Here is a 20676-nt window from a genome sequence, read left to right on the forward strand (position 1 = left end):
TCTGTGCTGTACAGTAAATCCTTGTTGCTTATCTATTTTATATATAGTTTTTGATGCTTTTTAAACCAAGTGTGAAACACAGAAAAAGCTGGAAGAAAAATACCACCTTTATATCACCCGAAGTCTACCTAACATTTTAGTATATTTCCTTTCACTTTTCTCTGTATAGGTTTTTGGAGTTTTGTTTGCTTCTAAATAGTTTTTAATAGTTTTTAAAATAGTTTTTAAAAACTTACATGAAAAACAGTAGTCCTTTGCCGCCTTCCTCTGTATATTTCAGTTTTATTCCTCAGAAGTAATTTTATTTATTTTAGCTGTTTTATTCCTTGTCCCTGTAAAATTCTTTTTTAATTTATTTTACATTTTTAAAATACATATTTGAACAGATAATATTACATTCACATGATTCAAAATTCATGAAGAATCAAAGGATATACAGTAAGAAGTCTTCTTGACACTTCTTTCCTTTGGCTTCCAATTTCCCTTCCCTGGAAGCAAACAGTATCAATTATATATTTCCTTCAATTTAACATTTTTTCATGTTTTAACATTTCACAAATTCTTGTACAAACTCTTTCTTGCTTGTGCAGTAGTCATTCAGTGGATATACTTTGCCTTTCTTAACCAGTCTCCTGGTATTGGTCATTTATTTTGTTTCCATAATTTCCTATTCTGAATTTATAATTTTGGTTAATTTGTTCGTTTTGAAATTGAGTAATTTGCTGCTTAAGGGAACAAGAAAATTTAAATTGAATTCTTAAAAAGAAAAATCTTAAATTTATTGGGTGGTTTTTGTTAAAACATGTGGCAAATCCTAACAGTAGTAAGAGAAATGCCTCAAAATGGTCATTTTAAAATGTGCCTCTTATCCTGGCCCAGCACAATACAATGTGTTAAATGAATGAACAAATCCTACAATTTATGGTAAAGCAGAAAATAAGTTACAGAGCACTTGATAGCGATTTATGGATAAGATTTAAAGAAGCCAAGATTCATTCACCAGCTGGTTATTGAATATTGTTAATTGCCAGGCACAGTGTTAGGAGCTGTGAATATAAGTTGTATGGATTTTCTTATGGAAGGTAGATTCTATTTTCAGAAAAACTTTGGTGCCACAATCAGAAATAGAATGCTAGACTAGATAGTCTGCCTCAGTTTGCCTTTACTTAGATTTATTGACTGTCACTCTCTAAATATCTTGTAGACAAAGTTTTCAATTATTATGTAATTGTTCTTTATCTGCATTTCAGTGCTTAATTTTCTTAGATGATCCTCAGGCCGTGAGTGATATCTTAGAAAAACTGGTAAAGGAAGACAACCTCCTGATGGCTTATCAGATTTGTTTTGATTTGTATGAAAGCGCTAGCCAGCAGTTTTTGTCATCTGTAATCCAGAATCTTCGAACTGTTGGCACCCCTATTGCTTCTGTGCCTGGATCCACCAATACGGGTACTGTTCCAGGATCAGAGAGAGACAGGTATAAGTATCTTTTTCTGTATCAGAACTAATTCAACAATCTTTATTTCATTTTGGGAATAGATATTTATAGACAACATAATCTAAGAATAAATTTCACCATGAGCTTTCATAGATTAGCCTCTTACTAAAGCTATTGCTCTGTTTTGCACTCTGCTGCATACATTAAGGAAAACCGAAGAAATGGACCCTTATGGAAGGAAATGGAAGTGGTTGTCTGATGGAGAGGGGGCTTCCCAGACAGCATGTGTGCTATTTAATCAAGTAAATTTAAAAATCTCAGATAGGGCTTCCCTGGTGGTGCAGTGGTTAGGAATCCGCTTCCCAATGCAGGGAACATGGGTACGAGCCCTGATCTGAGAAGATCGCACATGCCATGGAGCAACTGAGCTTGTGCGCCACAACTACTGAGCCTGCTCTCTAGAGCCTGTGAGCCACAACTACTGAAGCCCGTTGTGCCTACAGCCCCTGCTCCACAACGGGAGAGGCCACCGCAGTGAGAAGCCCGCGCACTGCAGCGAGGAGTGGCCCCCGCTTGCCGCACCTAGAGGAAGCCCACACACGGCAACAAAGACGCAACGCAGTCAAAAATAAAATAAATAAAATTTTAAAAAAAATCTCAGATGGGGTAGGTTGGGCTAGATTTTAGGCATTTGGGTTAGATATTTGTGCCGTTAGAAACATTTTCAGCTTTTTTTTTCTTTTTCTAAACAAGGATGTTTCCTCTCACTAGTCCTTTTTTTTTTTTTTTTTAATTTATTTATATTTATTAGTTTTGGTTGTGTTGGGTCTTCATTGCTGTTCCCAGGCTTTTTCTAGTTGCAGCCAGCGGGGGCTTCTCACTGCGGTGCCTCCTCTTGTTGCAGCGCATGGGCTCTAGAGCACATGCTCAGTAGTTGTGGCACACGGCCTTAGTTGCTCCACAGCACGTGGGATCTTCCCGGACCAGGGCTCGAACCCATGTCCCCTGCACTGGCAGGCGGATTCTTAACCACTGGACCACTAGGGAAGTCCCCATTCTCAACTTTTTTAACACTTTTATTAGAACTAATAAAAATTACTGTAAGTCAATAATCTTGTAATCTTCATTTATTTAGGTTTTCTTTCATTTTTCTCAACAGTGTTTTTGTAGCTTTTAGTTAGGAGTTCTGTACATTTTTCCCTAAATAAATTCCGAAGTATATTAGGTCTTTTAATGCTGCTATAAGTGGTACGTTTAAATTTCAATTTCCAGTTGTTTGTTGCTAATATATAGAATTACAATTGATTTTCTATGTTAATGTTGAATCCCACAGTCTTGCTTAAGTCACTTATTAGGTCTAGTAAATTTTTTTTATAGATCCCTTTATAGAATTTTCTACATAGGAATCATGTCATCTGTGAACAGAGAAATTTTACTTCTTCCTTTGTAACTTTCACATCTTTTCCCCCCTTACTTTTTTCTGCATTGGTTAGGAAATCCAAACATTCTTCCTTTGTTCCTAATCGTGGGGTAATAGCATTTAATTTATTTCTTTTTGATTTTAAAATTTTCTTTCTCCTTACCCTCTCCTTTTCTTGTGTTGTGTTTATTTGTTTTCATGTTCTTTCTGAGTTGATCTTAATTTCTGAAGTAATTATCCTTCTTCTTCCATTCCCAGTTTTTCCCTAGTTATATTATTTCATTTCTTATATATGATATTCTTTTATATCTTATAAAAGTTTTCTTCATATCTTTGACCTCTTTTCAAATAATTTTTTCTTATAATAGTGAATGGGATTTTACTTTCATCCTTTTCTGCAGTTTATCTTTACTGAAATTAGTTTTCCTAAATATTTACAAAGGAGGCTTGTTTAGGATAGTTTTTCTAATTTCCCTTTTCTCTAGAACTTCCTCTTTTATTGTGTTTGTGGAGTTTTAAACAAAATGGTGTCGTATGTTCTGAGATCTCCTGGCTCTGTTTCCTTTCTCACTTTTCAGCCTTCTTTTTCCCTCATTTCTGCCTCCTGAATTTGGATTCTGTGCCCAGCATTTTCTCCTCAGTGTAGTGCTTTGACCTAGAAGGGGGTGTCATCTGATTCATTTAAGAGTTGTTGAGGCTCCAGCTGCTTTGCTTCAGACTGGTCTTTGTGGCTCCTGGTGGTATATCTTCATCTGACCGTGTTTTGGGAATTTGGGAGATACTTTGTCACCTGGTTTTGTTGTCCATATATTTTGCTAACCTAGTTAGTTGCTTTGCGTGTTTTTATGAATTTATTTGGTGGAAATTCAGTAACTGTGTTGCCTCCATCTTATTTTACAATCTTTTTCATTTCCTAATGGCAGTACTCAAGAAATAATTAACTGTTTTTTCCTTGCAAAATATTTAATTTGGACATGGTTCAGACCTTCAATTTGATTAAAAGGAAAAAGAAGCCACCCACACATACTATTCAGAAAAGATTTATCACATTAGTAACTATTGGTTCTCTTCTTTTTAGTGACTCAATGGAAACAGAAGAAAAGACAGGTAGTGTACTTGTAGGAAAGACACCAGAAGCGGTAAGTGTGCTTTTTGAAGTTGAGGTTGCCATTTAAACATATATTTCCACACTATATTGTAAATTATTTAAAAGTGTTTCATACCTGCTTTTATGGAGGTTTATTATTAAGTTTGATACCAAAGTTATTTTATACAAATGCATTTTCTATAAAATGTAAAATTTTAAAGATTCACCCCAGGGAATTCCCTGGTGGTCCAGTGGTTAGGACTCGGCACTTTCACTGCTGACAGGGCCTGGGTTCAATGCTTGGTCAGGGAACTAAGATCCCACAAGCCACACAGCACGGCCAAAAAAGAAAAAAGATCAATCCCAGAAAGCACTTGACTTAGAAGAAATCAAATCCTCAGATCCTTATCAGAGAATGAACTCTGTCCAGAATAACTCTGAATTACCTGTCACAGGGTGAGAAAAAATGTATGGCTTCTAACAAATAAATGGCAACTTATCATAGAGGGGGAGGGGGAGTTTAGTTGTCTTTATTTTTAGTATTCATGGTGTGTGGAGAGTGGGGCAAGGATTAGAGCAGTGGTCTGTTGGATGTAAATGTTTCCTCCGTCAGGATTTTTGGTTTCTGGTTATCAGGTATATAAATTTCAACTCTTCTTCACATGGTTGGAGAGTTGTGTTGATGGCTTGGTAGTTCATGAGATCATATATATGTGTTGGTTAAAGGTGCTTTTTCTCAGTTTGGAGGAGGGAGTTTCTCACCTAAAGTATAAGTTGGCTGTGTATAAAATAGTTCTCCTTGCATATCACCAGTAATTACTCTTTTACAGTTTTTTTAATATTAAAATATTTTATATTGGAAGCGAGTTTGGAATGAATTGCATTCTTCCATCAAGCTGGTATCATATCTCAATGGCATCTAATAAAGAAATAAATTACTTTCAAATAAATGATACATGAGTTTTCTAGATCCTACTGTTAAAATATGGGTTTTGTTTGTGTATGACTGTGAATTTCACTGGTTTAGGACTGTTAAAATAAAGTTAGCTTACTGGATTTCAGTAATACAACAATTTTCATTCTTGTTTGTTCGGCAGAGTCCAGAGCCCAAGGACCAGACTTTGAAAATGATTAAAATTCTAAGTGGTGAAATGGCTATTGAGTTACATCTGCAGTTTTTAATCCGAAACAATAACACAGATCTTATGATTCTAAAAAACACAAAGGTAGGAAATTCATCTGTAATGGAGGCCTTTTTCTTATTTATTTCTTTGTTGAATAAGTACTTACATTTATTTCTTATTGAATAATTTGTTGCATTTTATTCCTGATCAAGGAAATAAGTATTTAAAAAAAAATAACAATGGGAGAAATGCTTATCTTGTTGAAGAAGAAAGGGAATTAATATCGATTGAGCTGTTTTTTGTGCTAGTTTCTCATTGGGAAGCTTAGTGGCTTTTTGTGTGTGTGTGTGGTACACGGACCTCTCACTGTTGTGGCCTCTCCCGTTGCGGAGCACAGGCTCCAGAGGCGCAGGCTCAGCGGCCATGGTTCACGGGCCCAGCCGCTCTGCGGCATGTGGGATCTTCCCGGACCAGGGCACGAACCCATGTTTCCTGCATCGGCAGGCAGACTCTCAACCACTGCGCCACCAGGGAAGCCCAGTCCCACTTTTTTAAGTTAGCTTTTATTTGAATGTATACATGTGGCATTTGGACAAATGCCACAATCAGGTTGTGTGTTTGTTTTTCCCACTGAACTGCAAACTCCTTGAGAATAGGGGTTCTTACCTTGATATTGTAACCTTTTTTGAGATATTGATCCTAACAATTATTAATTTTTGAACAGATAATCTATTCATCTGGTTCAGAAAATGTTTTAATATAAAAAGATACATAGTACAAAAAAATCTTCCTGCCTTGCTTGTGTTATTCACCCAGTATCCTTTCCCAAAGTCATTTATTCATTTTTTATTGTCCTATACTATTCCATTACTAAGCAGTTGTTTGAGGCATATGTAATCATGCTTCTCCAGACTTTCAAAATAATTTTTACAGATGGCAAAAAGAATAATATAATTTGCATTTATGACAATTTTCTAATGTTTATCTTTATAACACAGTCTCATTAAAAATAAACAAAATAACTTTGGTGCTTGCCAGAGTTACAGTGCCAGAAGAGGTGCAGCATTGCTCTCAGGTTACCCCAATAATTTGGAGACCTTGAGCAAGATACTGAAGAGAAATGGCAAACTATTCAGAAACCAAAAATTAGAAAATCTGCTGCATAAATTCCTACCTAAAATCTACTACTGACTTCAAGTTAAGACCACAAATAAAACTTTGACTTGCTTGTTTTTTATAAGCTAGCTATTTAATATTTATAAAAGAAATATCCAAGATTCGTATGTTAAATACCAGTTCAGTTTATTCATGTTTTCACCACAAAACAGGGCCTCTTACTGTGTGTTCACATGCAAGCTTGCATTTGTATGAATACTTTGCTAATAATAAAAATCTGTATTTGTTTTTGTAGGATGCAGTAAGGAATTCTGTGTGTCACACAGCAACTGTTATAGCAAACTCTTTTATGCACTGTGGGACTACCAGTGACCAGTTTCTTAGGTAAATATGCTTGTAGGTTCCCACTTTGGTTTAAAATTGTCTTTCACAGAGACTCTGTTGACATTGTCACATGGATGTGGGGAGCTTTCCCTGCCTGACAGTACTGAATTTTAAATTCTACTTTTCTATTTTATAAATTTTTAAAATTGCATATGCCTACCTGTTTTGAGGTAAAATTAATTTTCTTTATTAGTTGCCTTGAATGTAGGTTTTTGAATGAAATACGTTAAGCTTAGAAATTTAATACAGATTTGCTTTTGTTCATAGTGGAATTACATGTCATGCATTTTTTAAAAGTCTTCAAAATATTAAGAAGAACTTAGGAGGTAAAATGGAATCATCAGTAACTTGAGATGCATAAAGTAAAATGATTTGTAACAGTTCAAGGTGAACGTTTTAATGCTTTGACGTTAGCGTTATAAAAAGCTTTATGGAATTCATTTCAGTAGTGTTGCTGAATTTCCTTTTCTTACAGAGATAACTTGGAATGGTTAGCCAGAGCCACTAACTGGGCAAAATTTACAGCCACGGCCAGTTTGGGTGTAATTCATAAGGTAATATATACCGATCATGGTGAGCAGGCATCAGAACAGAAGCAATTTTCCTGGAGTTAAGAAAAAAACTAAAGTTTACTATAATTCATTGACAGGTACATTTTGTTAAATTGGATCAGTCCTCATACAGGGAAGGATAAAGTAGAGAAGAAATGTGTGTTTGTTTTTTTTTTTTATAAAAAATGGAAATCTTTTTCCTGTGAAGACTAGCTAAGACATTTCTCAAAATGGATTGAAATAAGTTATTTGCATTGTCTAAGATGAATTTGGGGAACTGTTATAAAACAAGGAGGGGGTGGGAATTGCAGCATTTGTTTCTAACCAGGATGTGACTGGGTCATTTAAAGGCTGTCTTCTTGTGTGAGTGATAAAGTTGCTTAGGAGAGAGCCCCACTTCCTCCTTCACTCTGGAGAAAAAGCAATAATCATAGAAAATGTTACATCTTCTTTTCTCTGACTTTCTTTTACTGACACCTTTGTGGTGGCTCAAATTTACAGGGTCATGAGAAGGAAGCATTACAGTTAATGGCAACATATCTTCCCAAGGACACCTCTCCAGGATCAGCCTATCAGGAAGGTGGAGGTCTCTATGCACTAGGTCTCATTCATGCCAATCATGGTGGTGATATAATTGACTATCTGCTTAACCAGCTTAAGAATGCCAGCAATGATGTAAGTATTAGAATGGAAAAATAAAGTCCCATTACTTAAGAGTCCAGGGAAACATTATATTTGCCAAATTATTTTAGTGAATAGAAATTTTGTAGGATTCCCAAACCAGTACTGTTCTCATTGAATCTTTTCTTTCTTTATTTATTTGGTTGCATGGGTCTTAGTTGTGGCAGGCGGGCTCCTTAGTTGTGGCTCGTGGGCTCCTTAGTTATGGCTGGTCAGCTCCTTAGTTGCAGCACATGGGCTCCTTAGTTGTGGCATTCATGTGGGATCTAGTTTCCTGACCAGGGATCGAACCCGGCCCCCTCCATTGGGAGCATGGAGTCTTAACCACTGCACCACCAGGGAAGTCCCTAGAATCTTTTCTTTTGAAGGTAGTATCCTCTCCTTCTCTATAAGCTAAAATTGTGCTTCTCAGTCCTTTAAACCTTGTGTGTGAGGACCAAAATAAAGTACCAGATATTTATATTGATAAAATATGTGTTGTATTCCCACACTTCAGAGTCTTGTTATGTTATATAAGTGACTTTAGTGACCATTTAGCCTAATTCTGTTATTTTTCAGGAAACTAAAGCCCAAAGGAATTGCATGTACTCTTTTGGGAATCAGAATTCTTGTTTGATCTTTGATGATTTTTTAAGTGTAACTCTTTTGGAAAAACTTACTAAGCAGCCCTGTTCTTTTTTTTAGGAACCTTGACACATAGGATTTTAGACTTTAACTTTTTTTTTTTTTTTTTTTTTTTTTTGCGGTATGCGGGCCTCTCACTGTTGTGGCCTCTCCCGCTGCGGAGCACCGGCTCCGGACGCACAGGCCCAGCGGCCATGGCTCACGGGCTTAGTTGCTCCGCGGCATGCGGGATCCTCCCGGACCAGGGCACGAACCCGCGTCCCCTGCATCGGCAGGCAGACTCCCAACCACTGCGCCACCAGGGAAGCCCTAGACTTTAACTTTTATGTTAGTCTCTTTTAGAAGGCTATTGGGAGAGTAGCTAAGTGAGCCAGAAAATTCTGTCCTACTTCAGTGAAAAGACCAAGGCCAGTAGGAAGGTCTTTCTCAGCTAATAAACCCCCTATCCACAAACCATATAGTTTATACATACCTCTACCTCATTTCCTCTGTTGATCTCAGGTAAAAATTTTCTTGTCAGATAAAACTTTTTGGTTACCAGCAATAAAACCCTCTGCTTAAACAAGGAGTTAATTGGAAGTAGCTTATTTAATTAAAGGAAAAGCTGATGAACCAGTTCTCAGAAAGGTTAAGGGCAGGGCAGTTCTAGGAATCCAGATAACAGGAACTAATGGAATCATCTCTTCAGGGCACTACTGTCAGGATGAATGAACTTGAAATGTTTTTGGTCCTTGGGTCATTCCACCTAAGAAAGATTAAAATTCCAGAGGAGCATCTCATTGACCTGTCTTGGGTCACAGGCCAACACTTCCGCTAGGGGAAGATGGGAGCTTGTTTTAAGTGATGGTCCCACCAAGACTCGAACCAGTGGGGAGGAATATTCCCCAAGCAGGAATGGGGTGCTGTCACCGATAAAAGGATACTGTACATTCAAAAGTAACAGATCACCACAAAAGTGTTCTTCAAATAAAGACTAACTTTTGGTCTTGACACCATTTTCTCCCACTTTCTTCATAACCATGAAGTTATGAAGAAACTTTTTTCTCCTCTATCTTCAGTTTCCTTCTATGCTACCTCCCTCAGTCCACAAGCATCTGCAGGTCTCACCTATCCAAAAAAAATCTTTCCTCACCACTTGTTTCTCCCTTTTAGTTGTCATCTTTCTCTTCTCCTTCTCATGTAAATTTATTAAAAGAGAGCTGTACTGTCTCCACTTTGATTTTTTTCATTTCCTTCTCAACTCACTGTTATTTTGCATGAGCAAGCAGCATTCTTTTGAAACTGAAATTGGTGAGGTTACCACTGGCCCTCTGTATCCTTTTTTTTTTTTTTTTTTTGCGGTACACGGACCTCTCACTGTTGTGGCCTCTCCCGTTGCGGAGCACAGGCTCCGGACACGCAGGCTCGGTGTCCATGGCTCACGGGCCCAGCCTCTCTGCAGCATGTGGGATCTTCCCGGACCAGGGCACAAACCTGCGTCCCCTACTTCGGCAGGCAGACCTTCAACCACTGCGCCACCAGGGAAGCCCCCTCTGTATCCTTTGATCATACTTCCTAGGCCAGCTGTTTTCCATGCCTAATATCACAACGTATTTTGAAATTAGAATGAAAGCTTGGATTTTAAGTGCAGTGTACCAAATAAATGGAGCCCATCCTTTTTCTCTAGATTGTTCGACATGGTGGCAGTCTGGGCCTTGGTTTGGCTGCCATGGGGACTGCACGCCAGGATGTTTATGATTTGCTAAAAACAAACCTTTATCAGGATGATGCTGTGACAGGCAAGTGATTCTTTCCAAAGATGACAAACTCTAGGATTAATTAATGTAACTGTAATATTTGTTTTCTACCTATATTTTGTGGTCTCTTAACAATCTAATGGATTTCTCTATTTGTAGAGAATTCTTTTTAGGAATTATAGGAATAGATTTCTCTATTTGCCCCATTTATCAAACTCATCTTATAAAAATATGTTTTGTGATATATAGGCTTTTTAAAATGGTATATCTTGTGTGTATGTCTGTATAACTGACTTTTGCAAATAGAAGTTTATTAGAGTGATCTGCTTGTATCCTGAGGCTGTCTATACTGCTTGGTGATAATGTAGAAAAAATATTGCCATAATGTCTCCTTTGAAATCACTGTATGATTTGGTAGTGTATCCTATCAAGATTTAAAAGGAAAATAGCTGTAAATGTATGGATGTACTTCCACATAAACTATTCTTTATATCTGATGACTTGACAAAATGCTCTCAGAAGCTAGTGGTTGTTTTGATAGTTGATGCTAATAGTTAGCACTTCCAATAGGATATGTTTTATTTACTTTACATACATAACTCTTATTCTTTAATGTTTTGCTTTTCACTCACTAGGGGAAGCAGCTGGCCTGGCCCTAGGTTTGGTTATGTTGGGCTCTAAAAATGCCCAAGCTATTGAGGACATGGTTGGCTATGCACAGGAAACTCAACATGAGAAGATTCTACGTGGTCTTGCAGTTGGCATAGCATTAGTGATGTACGGGAGGATGGAAGAGGCTGATGCTCTCATTGAATCTCTCTGCCGTGATAAGGTGAGATCACATATTATTCATCCTTTTTTCCCTGCATTTCCTCACCCTCCGGTTATTGTATCCAGCATTTACAGAAACACTTAACCTTTACTGGAAATTATCTCTGTTCCTATCAGAAATCTTAGGCACATTTGTTGATAAAACTTCTCAAAAGATATATAAAGCCTAATAGAATTTAGGAAAGAAAAACACTGATTAAAAGAGGTAAGCAGGGCTAATTTGAGAATTTTAAATTTAATCAAGACTTCAGTGATTTTCACATAAGCAAATTTAGAAAAGTTCTTTAGAAATATATAAGTTGATTTCTTTTAGAAATAATGTTTTGGGGATGATTTCATAATCATTTAATAAGATATAAAGTTTACTTCATTGTTTTTTCATCAAAAAACAGTGCCAATCTCTATACTTATTTATTTGGGTGAGATTTTTTTCCTTTTCCTTTTGTTTTGTTTTTACAATGGTATTGTATATGGTACGTAGTCAGTCGTAAACAGTACTGTCCTCTGTAATCTGATAAAAACCTCCACTGCTGGGCTTCCCTGGTGGCGTAGTGGTTGAGAGTCCGCCTGCCGATGCAGGGGACGCGGGTTCGTGCCCCGGTCCGGGAAGATCCCACATGCCGCGGAGCGGCTGGGCCCGTGAGCCATGGCCGCTGAGTCTGTGCGTCCGGAGCCTGTGCTTCGCAACGGGAGAGGCCACAACAGTGAGAGGCCCACGTACCACAAAAAAACCCCCACAAAACAAAAACAAAAAAAACCCTCCACTGCTATAGTTTATTGATAAAACTACTAATTATTTTGCTCAACTGTCAGACTCCATATCTCTTCCACTCAATGCTCAGTGCCCAAGAATTAAGTGGTAAGGTAAAAGCAAGTTAGAATGTAGAATTAGAAGCAAGCTTCTTTGTTGTTTGACAAATGGAAGTTGAGAATCATAGGGCAGTGAGTGTTGGTATTGGGCTTGAGTTTATACTTTATAAAAAGTATGAGGCAGCATAGGCATGTTGCACAGAATACTGGGAATCAGAAGCAGTTAACTACTACCATATTAGAGTCTTTTAATTCTCCATTTGTTTAGAGAACTGCCAACCACAAAATGGTGCTCCTTGAGTTCATCATTTCTTACCTAAAACCAGCTCCCCTGATGGATGAAACTAAGCCTGTAGAAGTTACTATCTGAAATAAGTTGATGATTGACATTGAATTATTTCTTAGGATCCAATTCTTCGACGATCTGGAATGTATACCGTGGCCATGGCTTATTGCGGTTCAGGTAACAACAAAGCTATTCGCCGCCTGCTACACGTTGCTGTAAGTACTCTGACCTTTCTTGGATAGACATGGAAGAGAAAGTTTGCAGACAGACGCCAAATGTGCTGATGACTGCACACCCACACCACATAACTACCACCAGCGGCCCCAGGTTCAGATTCTCATTCATGGAGCACAGTCAGCCATAACCTAGCACCAGGTTCACTTAGCTTTTCAGAAGGATGCAGGAAAGGATAACAGTGTGTCTATTTGAATGAAAGTCCTTAAAGTCATTTAAGGGCAACTTCTGAAACTCTATTCCAAGGGGCACCCTCATTTATAAGGGACAAGACCATGTGAATGGATCCAGGAACTTGGACATGCACTAGAACACAGCAGGGAATGACACGGAGTGTTTGGCATCATTGAGCCTACAGCATCGTGGGGAATACAGATGCCAGAACAAATTAATACAAGTGTAATGACAGTTACAACACAGAAAATTCAAACTGCATATCAGCTGCTCCCTTTAAGGAACATGATATGTCTCTTCCCGTCTGCAAATAAATTGTAAAGCATTCGTCTAGGACTTCAACGCACCTCAGGAGAATTGTTCCTGGGTATTTCATATTTATTGTTATGATTGTGTATGGAGTTTTCCTCCCATTACATTTTCTGCCAGGTTATTATTGGTGTAAAACAAAAGCTATTGATTTTTATAGATTTATTTTGTAAACTGGACACCTTATTAAACTCTTTTATTGTGTTTAAAAAAAAACCATGTGAATGTGTGCAGCCACCCCAGGGTAGGGAAATCTAGTGAACAATAGGAATGACTTCATTTTACAGCCTGTGAAGTTAGCTTCCAGGTACCCCTAAGGGACATGCTCTATGACAAGAGACACGTTGCACAGGAAAGCCAATCCCATGTTTTCCAACAGATTTTTTTCCACTCAGAGTCACCCAATCCAGGTACAGTTTTTCAGTGATAATGTTGCCTGATAGCACAGTGGATGTTCCATATGTCTTAACCCAGTAGGTTTCTACCATCTTGGTGCTTGGAGATGGTAGACCCAAGGTCATCTTCCCATGCAGAAAGGGTTTAGAGCTATTATTATTTCTTTCTTCCTAGAGATATTCACATGACGCAGTATTTATTTATTATTTATTATTTATCAGTGCAGCATGTGGTATGTTATAGATGGTTGTATTTTGCTTGAGTTTAGGACATATGGTTTTGAAAACAACATTGAAGGAATGGTTAGATTTTCAACGTGGCCCACAAAAGCTATGGTAGAGCTGAAATAGTCTTTAGAAGTAGCCCTGCATCTTAAACTTCACCAAACTATACAGGCTTCTAAGCCTTGAAATGAAGAAATTCTCAGATGAATTTTTCTTAATTGGGGTAAGGCCTTCTAATAGAGGAATACAGTAGTCCCCCCTTACCCACAGGGTATATGTTCCAAGACCCCCAGGGGATGCCTGAAACCACGGATAGTGCATATACTATGTTTTTTCATATACATACATACCTGTAATAAAGTTTAACTTATAAATTAGGCACAGTAAGAGAATACCTGAATTGCAACATCACTACTCCTGTGCTTTGGGGCCATTATTAGGTAAAATAAAGGTTATTTGAATATAAGCACTGCAATACGGCATCGATCTGATAACTGAGAGGGCTACTATGTGACTAGTGTGTGGATAGCATGTACAACTTGGATACACGGAACAAAGGGATGATTTACATCCCAGGCAAGACAGAGTGGGATGGCGTGAGATTCCATTACAATACTCAGAATGACATGCAATTTAAAACTTATTAAGTGTTTATTTCTGGAATTTTCCATTTAATAAATATTCAGACCACAGTTGACTGTGGGTAACAACTGAAACTGCTGAAAGTGAAACCATGAATTAGGGAGGTGGCTACGGTAATATGCTAATGAGATCTAGTTTACATTTAAATGATGTGGGCCTCATGTCAGTTTATTCTAGTAATGTAATGAATGTAGTAATAGGATGCATGTAGTATAATGTGATTATCCTTGAAATTTTTTCCTAGGTAAGTGATGTTAATGACGATGTCAGGAGGGCAGCAGTAGAATCACTTGGGTTCATTCTATTCAGGTAATAATTTCTAACTTCTGATTCTATTTATATTCCATTTCTATTCGTAGTTAGTAATTAAACAGAAACTAAATATCTAAGTATGTATATGTATATTTATAACTAAATAACTAAGTATGTCTAGGTGCAGAGTGAGGACCATATAACAATAAAGTTAGTACTGTTCCTCTGAAAAAGAAGCCAGTATGTTTTGAGAGTCTCAGGTGCTCTTTGAGAAGCAGTAGTCCTCTTCCCATGTATACTGGTAATTCAAATGGGATGCTATCTCTCACACAGACTTATAGAGTTCTTGAAACTCTTTAATGAGAGTGAAAGGTATTAGGTTTTGTTTAAATGCAAAAGAGTGAAAAATTTGCAGATTTGGAGATGCCCTTGGCATTATAGTATGGTTGTGATTTAGAGGACACACTCTCTGAAACCAGTCTACCAGGATTGAATCTTGGCCCTGTCACTTACTAGCTGAGTGACTTTGGTCTTGTTACTTAGCGTCTTTGAACTTCGGATTCCTAAGGGTATAGTAATAGTACCTAAGACTGTTTTTTGACAGTTAAGTGAATTAATATGTCTAAAGCCCTTCGAACAGTATCTGGCATTAGTAAGTGCTATTCAAGTGTGTATGAGTAGTGGCAATTGTAATAGTTAGTGGTGGTAGATGCAGTAGTACTTCTTACAGTAGTTCTTCTCTCCAATCTCATATACACTGTTTCTTTTCGCTAAGGTACTTTATCTTAAAATGCAACATAGGAAAATTAAAAGTTTCTTTCAGCTCGTTTTTGGGCACTGCTTATTAGAGTTTACTTGTGATGAAATTACACAGTAAAATAAGTTCTGAAGGTACATGTAAGATGAGTTTCATGTACTTTTAATCTTTGGCATAGATACATACATATATATTTTTTTTTCCAACAAATATTTACTCCACACCCACTGTGAACTGGTTAGAGGACCTTCTCTAAGATGCAAGGTAGGAAGTTAACCATTTACTGCAGCCACTAAATATTTTTTTTCCTATTGTGGATTAAAATGTTGAATAAAACAGCAAAGCACACATCCATATAGCATGTTAATAGGCTTCTCCTTACACCAGTCATTGAATGAAGTTGTTTCACAAGATACTAATCTCCTTTACTGTGTTACCTCTAACCCTCATTTGTCTAACTTGTTCACAAAGACACTAGAAAACTTTCACTAAATCCTAAAGACGTAGTATTTATACAGATCTACTAGTCTGGTACCTCTAAAACAGATTATGTGGTTAACTGGTTATTATTGTTTTTAGTAAATTCATAGAAGTATCACGTGTTCATTGATTCCTTTTCTGAGATCTGATAAAACCTATTTGTGTTAAGCTATTCCACATTTTTTCAAAAGATCTACAGCAGACTCCATAGTTTAAATTTCTTGAGTCCCGTCTCTTTTTGAACATTGGAATATTTAGCCACGTACAGTCCTTTTGTATCTTTGCCATTTTCTGGTTTTGCTCAGATTTGTCAACAGTGGTTCTACAATTATATTCACAAGTTCTATTTCAGGGAAGTGATTCATTTAGCTTAGAGACTTGAACTCATTTAAGGCACCGGGTCTCTTCACCTGTTTTGCATTTTGATCACTCTTAACAACATTACTTTGTATCTTTCTGGTCTAAAAAGCATTCTCCTGAAACAAAAGATGGAAGCAAAATAGAAGTTGAATAGTTCTGTTTCCTTCCTGTCATCTTTGGCATATCATTCTAGCCAACCTGTGATGCTAACCTTTCCTTATTTTTGTTCTAGAGTTTAGACACAATTGAAAACCAAAAACAAATGGTTTTATTATTGCTATTCAGGGAGGACTTTTTAAATTCTTATTGGAAAACTAGATAATTGGTATATGGAAAATATGTTCTTCTAGGTGTACCCTTAGTAACTATTGGCCTGTATAAAGAATTCTACTCGTGATGGTCTCTTCCTTTGTTTTATCTATTCATTGTTGGCTACTAACTGTTCCTATTAGTCACTTTATATTTTATATCATGTAAATCAGTCAACCTAGTGTGTGTATTCTGCCACACAGAAAGTTGAGCTTTCATGAAAACTGTTTTTCTTCCATTTTTAACCTGACAGTGCTTTGCTCTCTAATTATCAAAATTCATTTCTGCCCTTGTATTTACTGTAGCTTACACATGTGCTCAATTCCCAGTTTCAGCAGCAGATGTCTTCCATGAGCTGCTTTTAGGCTTTGCTAAGATCTCTACTACCTGGGATACTCCGGTCCAGCTAATGAGTTGGTTTTGTGCTCATTATTTCTAAGGGACCATTCAGAGTTCTGTTGCTGTTGTTTTCTTTTTTCTTCATAATATGATTCTTATAAGAAGTAGAAACTGGAAAAGACTTTAGAGATAACTTTGTCTAAAGCTTCATGGATGAAGAAAATTGAATGTAATCAACTTGTCTAAGGAGTTGCAGTTAAAACCAAGTTCTCTAATTTTAGATTGTTGTCAATTCTCTGGAGTGATAATTTTTAAAGGTGACAAAAACCTTAGAAATAAAACAGTATTCCCATTTTTTTTAAAGAGAAGAAAACTGAATTCCAAAATTGTTAACAAGACTTCCTATTTTCATAGAGCTGAATGGGAGAACAGAAATTCAAAACAGGTCTCAGGATAGACCAATGCTTTCTCTACCATGCTTTTCCTTCAGAGCGCCTTCTTTCTGAGTGGCTCTGATAGAACATTTTTATTCTCGAATTTCCTTATTAAGTTTAATATTTGGAAAGTTTCTGTCCTGTATCCTAAGAATTAGTAAATGTTTTCTGATGTGTCATTGGTTGCTTTCTTAGAGTGCTCCATTTTATCATTTCTTCCCTTTTAAATGTCACTTTTAAAATAACCACAGACATTTGGCTCCCTTGAATCGTGTTTTAAGGATTTATTTCTTCTTAATTTTTAAAACTTCTTTTAAAGTGTACTTAGTGGACACAAATACTGAAAACATATCAGTAAACACGTATTTGTACTTCAGCACCTAAGGTGAAATTGTCTTGTAGGAAACTAAAAATTTCCATGTATATTATCTCCTTTATTCTTAGGCTAGTCCAGGGAGTTGTAGTATTTTCACTATTTCTTTCTCCTGGTATTTGTGGGCTATATGTTCATAATATATATGATAAAAAGAGAAAATTAAATTGAAAAACATTCTTGCCAAGCCAAGTTGAAATGAACCTAGTGTATTTTTTTTTTTTTTTTTTTTTTTTTTTTTTTTTTGCGGTACGCGGGCCTCTCACTGTCGTGGCCTCTCCTGTTGCGGAGCACAGGCTCCGGACGTGCAGGCACAGCGGCCATGGCTCACGGGGCCCAGGCGCTCCGCGGTACGTGGGATCTTCCCGGACCGGGGCACGAACCCGCGTCCCCTGCATCGGCAGGCGGACTCCCAACCACTGCACCACCAGGGAAGCCTGAACCTAGTGTATTTTTAATCCAATAAATAGGTGATTCGTGGGTCCACTGTTACTAGTCTAGTCAGCAGATTTATTATCACAACTCTGTACAGACAGTACTGTGCTTGGCATTGACTGAAAACTCAGTTGGAATTGAACAGAATCTGAATTATTTCATCTTCACATCGGAAAGGAAAATGAAGAAAGAGACTAATAAAAGTATTAGTTTTTATATACTTGTTAAAATTAAGTTGCTATAATGGTGAACAAGTTGATGATCTGATATAGATCTTTCTTAAAATTAGATAATCTTTGATATCTGTGATCATCTTTGCTATGACTTAAGCTTCCAATATAACACTAAATATTTCTCAATTTATACATTAATTTACTTGCAGATATGGATGGATCTCACAAGATCAGAGGGAGATTCTTGGTGCAGATATTTTTTAGACCACAAAAAATGGTTTCTTGAATAGAAATATGTTGCATCATCATAGATCCTTAGCATTTGAAGGAACCCTAGCAATCAAATAGTTACCACCAAATGCATAAATTATCTTTACAATATCTCTATGCACAATTTTATATCAATTTGATACATATTCTTTGTGTGCTGTTTTCTATTTGTGCCTCAGTGTCTGGATGCTGTAACTTCCTTTAGTTTTGTTTTTTTAATTCTTCCTTCTATCTGCATCTTTGTTTTCCCCTTACATTCAATTAACAATAAATATGGAATAGAGTGAAAAAATTTTTTTCAAAATTATTCTTCTAAATAGGTACAATCTATTCCTTTTCTTTGAAGGTAGGACTATTAAAGAGAGTCCCTTTGTTGCCATAGCGGTAGTTAACTTCGAGATTTGCTTTTAAATATAGATTTCCTTAAAATGTTTTAGAAATATCAGTTATGTATCAAAATGCTAAAAATTTTGTGCTGTGTTGTACTTCTTCAGGAATAGTTTATATTGGAGTTGTATTTCTTTTTCTAGAATCTTCTGGAAATACTAGAATGATCTCATTAACTACCTTTCAGCTAACTGTAAGCAAGGAATTTTTTTTCAGGAATTGAAGCTGAACAGCTTAAAGGTCTTATAGTTAATTCTGTGGGTGTGCATATGTTTAAGCACATACACAAATTTGAAGTCAGTATAGAGCATGTGGGAAGATATTCCATCTAATCTAGATTGTCTAGGGATAGAGCTTTGCCAGTGAGATTGCCATCTCTAGTATTTAAATTTTCTGAAACAATTTTATATGCCATCAGATACCTAAGACACAGTTTGGAATACTGTTGGAGTGATAAATCTCTGACTTGGCAAGAATGTAAATCTTAACATATGCCAGAGTCTTCATATTAGAGACTGGAACCAAAATAGATAAGAATGATTTTTTCTTTTTTTAAGGAACGTAAATTATTTTGCCTCTTATTCGAGATAATCCATCCCTTTTTTTTTTTTTAACATCTTTATTGGAGTATAATTGCTTTACAGTGTTGTGTTAGTCTCTGCTGTATAACAAAGTGAATCAGCTATACGTATACCTATATCCCCATATCTCCTCCCTCTTGTGTCTCCCTCCCACCCTCCCTATCCCACCCCTCTAGGTGGACACAAAGCACCGAGCTGATCTCCCTGTGCTATGTGGCTGCTTCCCACTAGCTATCTATTTTACATTTGGTAGTGTACATATATGTCCATGCCACTCTCTCACTTCATCCCAGCTTACCCTTCCCCCTTCCCCCTTCCTGTGTCCTCAAGTCCATTCTCTGTGTCTGTGTCTTTATTCCTGTCCTGCCCCTAGGTTCTTCAGAACCATTTTTTTTTAGATTCCATATATATGTGTTAGCATATGGTATTTGTTTTTCTCTTTCTGACTTACTTCACTCTGTATGACAGTCTCTAGGTCCATCCACCTCACTACAAATAACTCAATTTCATTTCTTTTTATGGCTGAGTAATATTCCATTCTATATATGTACCACATCTTCTTTATCCATTCATCTGTCGATGGACACTTAGGTTGCTTCCCTGTCCTGGCTATTGTAAATAGAGCTGCAATGAACATTGTGGTACAATGACTCCTTTTGAATTATGGTTTTCTCAGGGTATATGCCCAGTAGTGGGATTGCTGGGTAGTATGGTAGTTCTACTTTTAGTTTTTTAAGGAACCTCCATACTGTTCTCCATAGTGGCTGTTATCAATTTACATTCCCACCAGTAGTGCAAGAGGGTTCCCTTTTCTCCACACCCTCTCCAGCATTTATCGTTCGTATTTTTTTTGATGATGGCCATTCTGACCAGTGTGAGGTGATACCTCATTGTAGTTTTGATTTGTATTTCTCTAACGATTAGTGATGTTAAGCATCCTTTCATGCGGAGATAACCCATGCTTAACACTGCTGAAAAAAGAGTTGTGGCAAAAATGCCTAAAGTTGTAATGATTTAGGAGTTAAATATGTAAGGTATACTCTTTCTGGCAGGTGAAATAGAGCCCATAAGAGCTGTAATAGAACCATGTTCTAGGAAAGGATTCTGCCATTTGAATTTTATATACCTGGTTCCCTTATGCTGAGTGAGCTTCTCCATAGCCAGCATATTTCTTTGATAATTTTCTTAAACTATGTTGCCTGGAAGGGAGCAAGGATGGAGCAATAGGTTGAGGCATAAGAATGGGTCAACCTGAAAAGGAAAGGCTAAGATATGGGCTATCTTCACTGCAGATTCCCTCAGCCTAAATTTATTCACCATTTATGTGAGTAGCATAAAAATAAAATATCAAGGGCTTCCCTGGTGGCGCAGTGGTTAAGAATCCGCCTGCCAACGCAGGGGACACGGGTTCAAGCCCTGGTCCAGGAAGATCCCACATGCCACGGAGCAACTAAGCCCA

The 20676-nt window shown here is 37.1% G+C and overlaps 1 protein-coding gene across 1 annotated transcript in view; it reads left to right on the plus strand.

The window, feature by feature from the left end:
- The window catches only part of PSMD1 (proteasome 26S subunit, non-ATPase 1), a 106802-nt gene that overhangs the window by 13213 nt on the left and 72913 nt on the right, over positions 1 to 20676 (plus strand). Inside the window, exons 7-16 of the mRNA XM_059053625.2 lie at positions 1251 to 1477; positions 3937 to 3997; positions 5043 to 5171; positions 6481 to 6569; positions 7045 to 7123; positions 7622 to 7795; positions 10092 to 10203; positions 10797 to 10993; positions 12208 to 12303; positions 14312 to 14376. Coding sequence (XP_058909608.1) covers positions 1251 to 1477; positions 3937 to 3997; positions 5043 to 5171; positions 6481 to 6569; positions 7045 to 7123; positions 7622 to 7795; positions 10092 to 10203; positions 10797 to 10993; positions 12208 to 12303; positions 14312 to 14376 — 1229 coding nt within the window. The remainder of the gene's footprint in view (positions 1 to 1250; positions 1478 to 3936; positions 3998 to 5042; positions 5172 to 6480; positions 6570 to 7044; positions 7124 to 7621; positions 7796 to 10091; positions 10204 to 10796; positions 10994 to 12207; positions 12304 to 14311; positions 14377 to 20676) is intronic.

The sequence above is a fragment of the Kogia breviceps genome, chromosome 2, assembly GCF_026419965.1.
Source record: "Kogia breviceps isolate mKogBre1 chromosome 2, mKogBre1 haplotype 1, whole genome shotgun sequence".
Taxonomy (NCBI): domain Eukaryota; kingdom Metazoa; phylum Chordata; class Mammalia; order Artiodactyla; family Physeteridae; genus Kogia; species Kogia breviceps.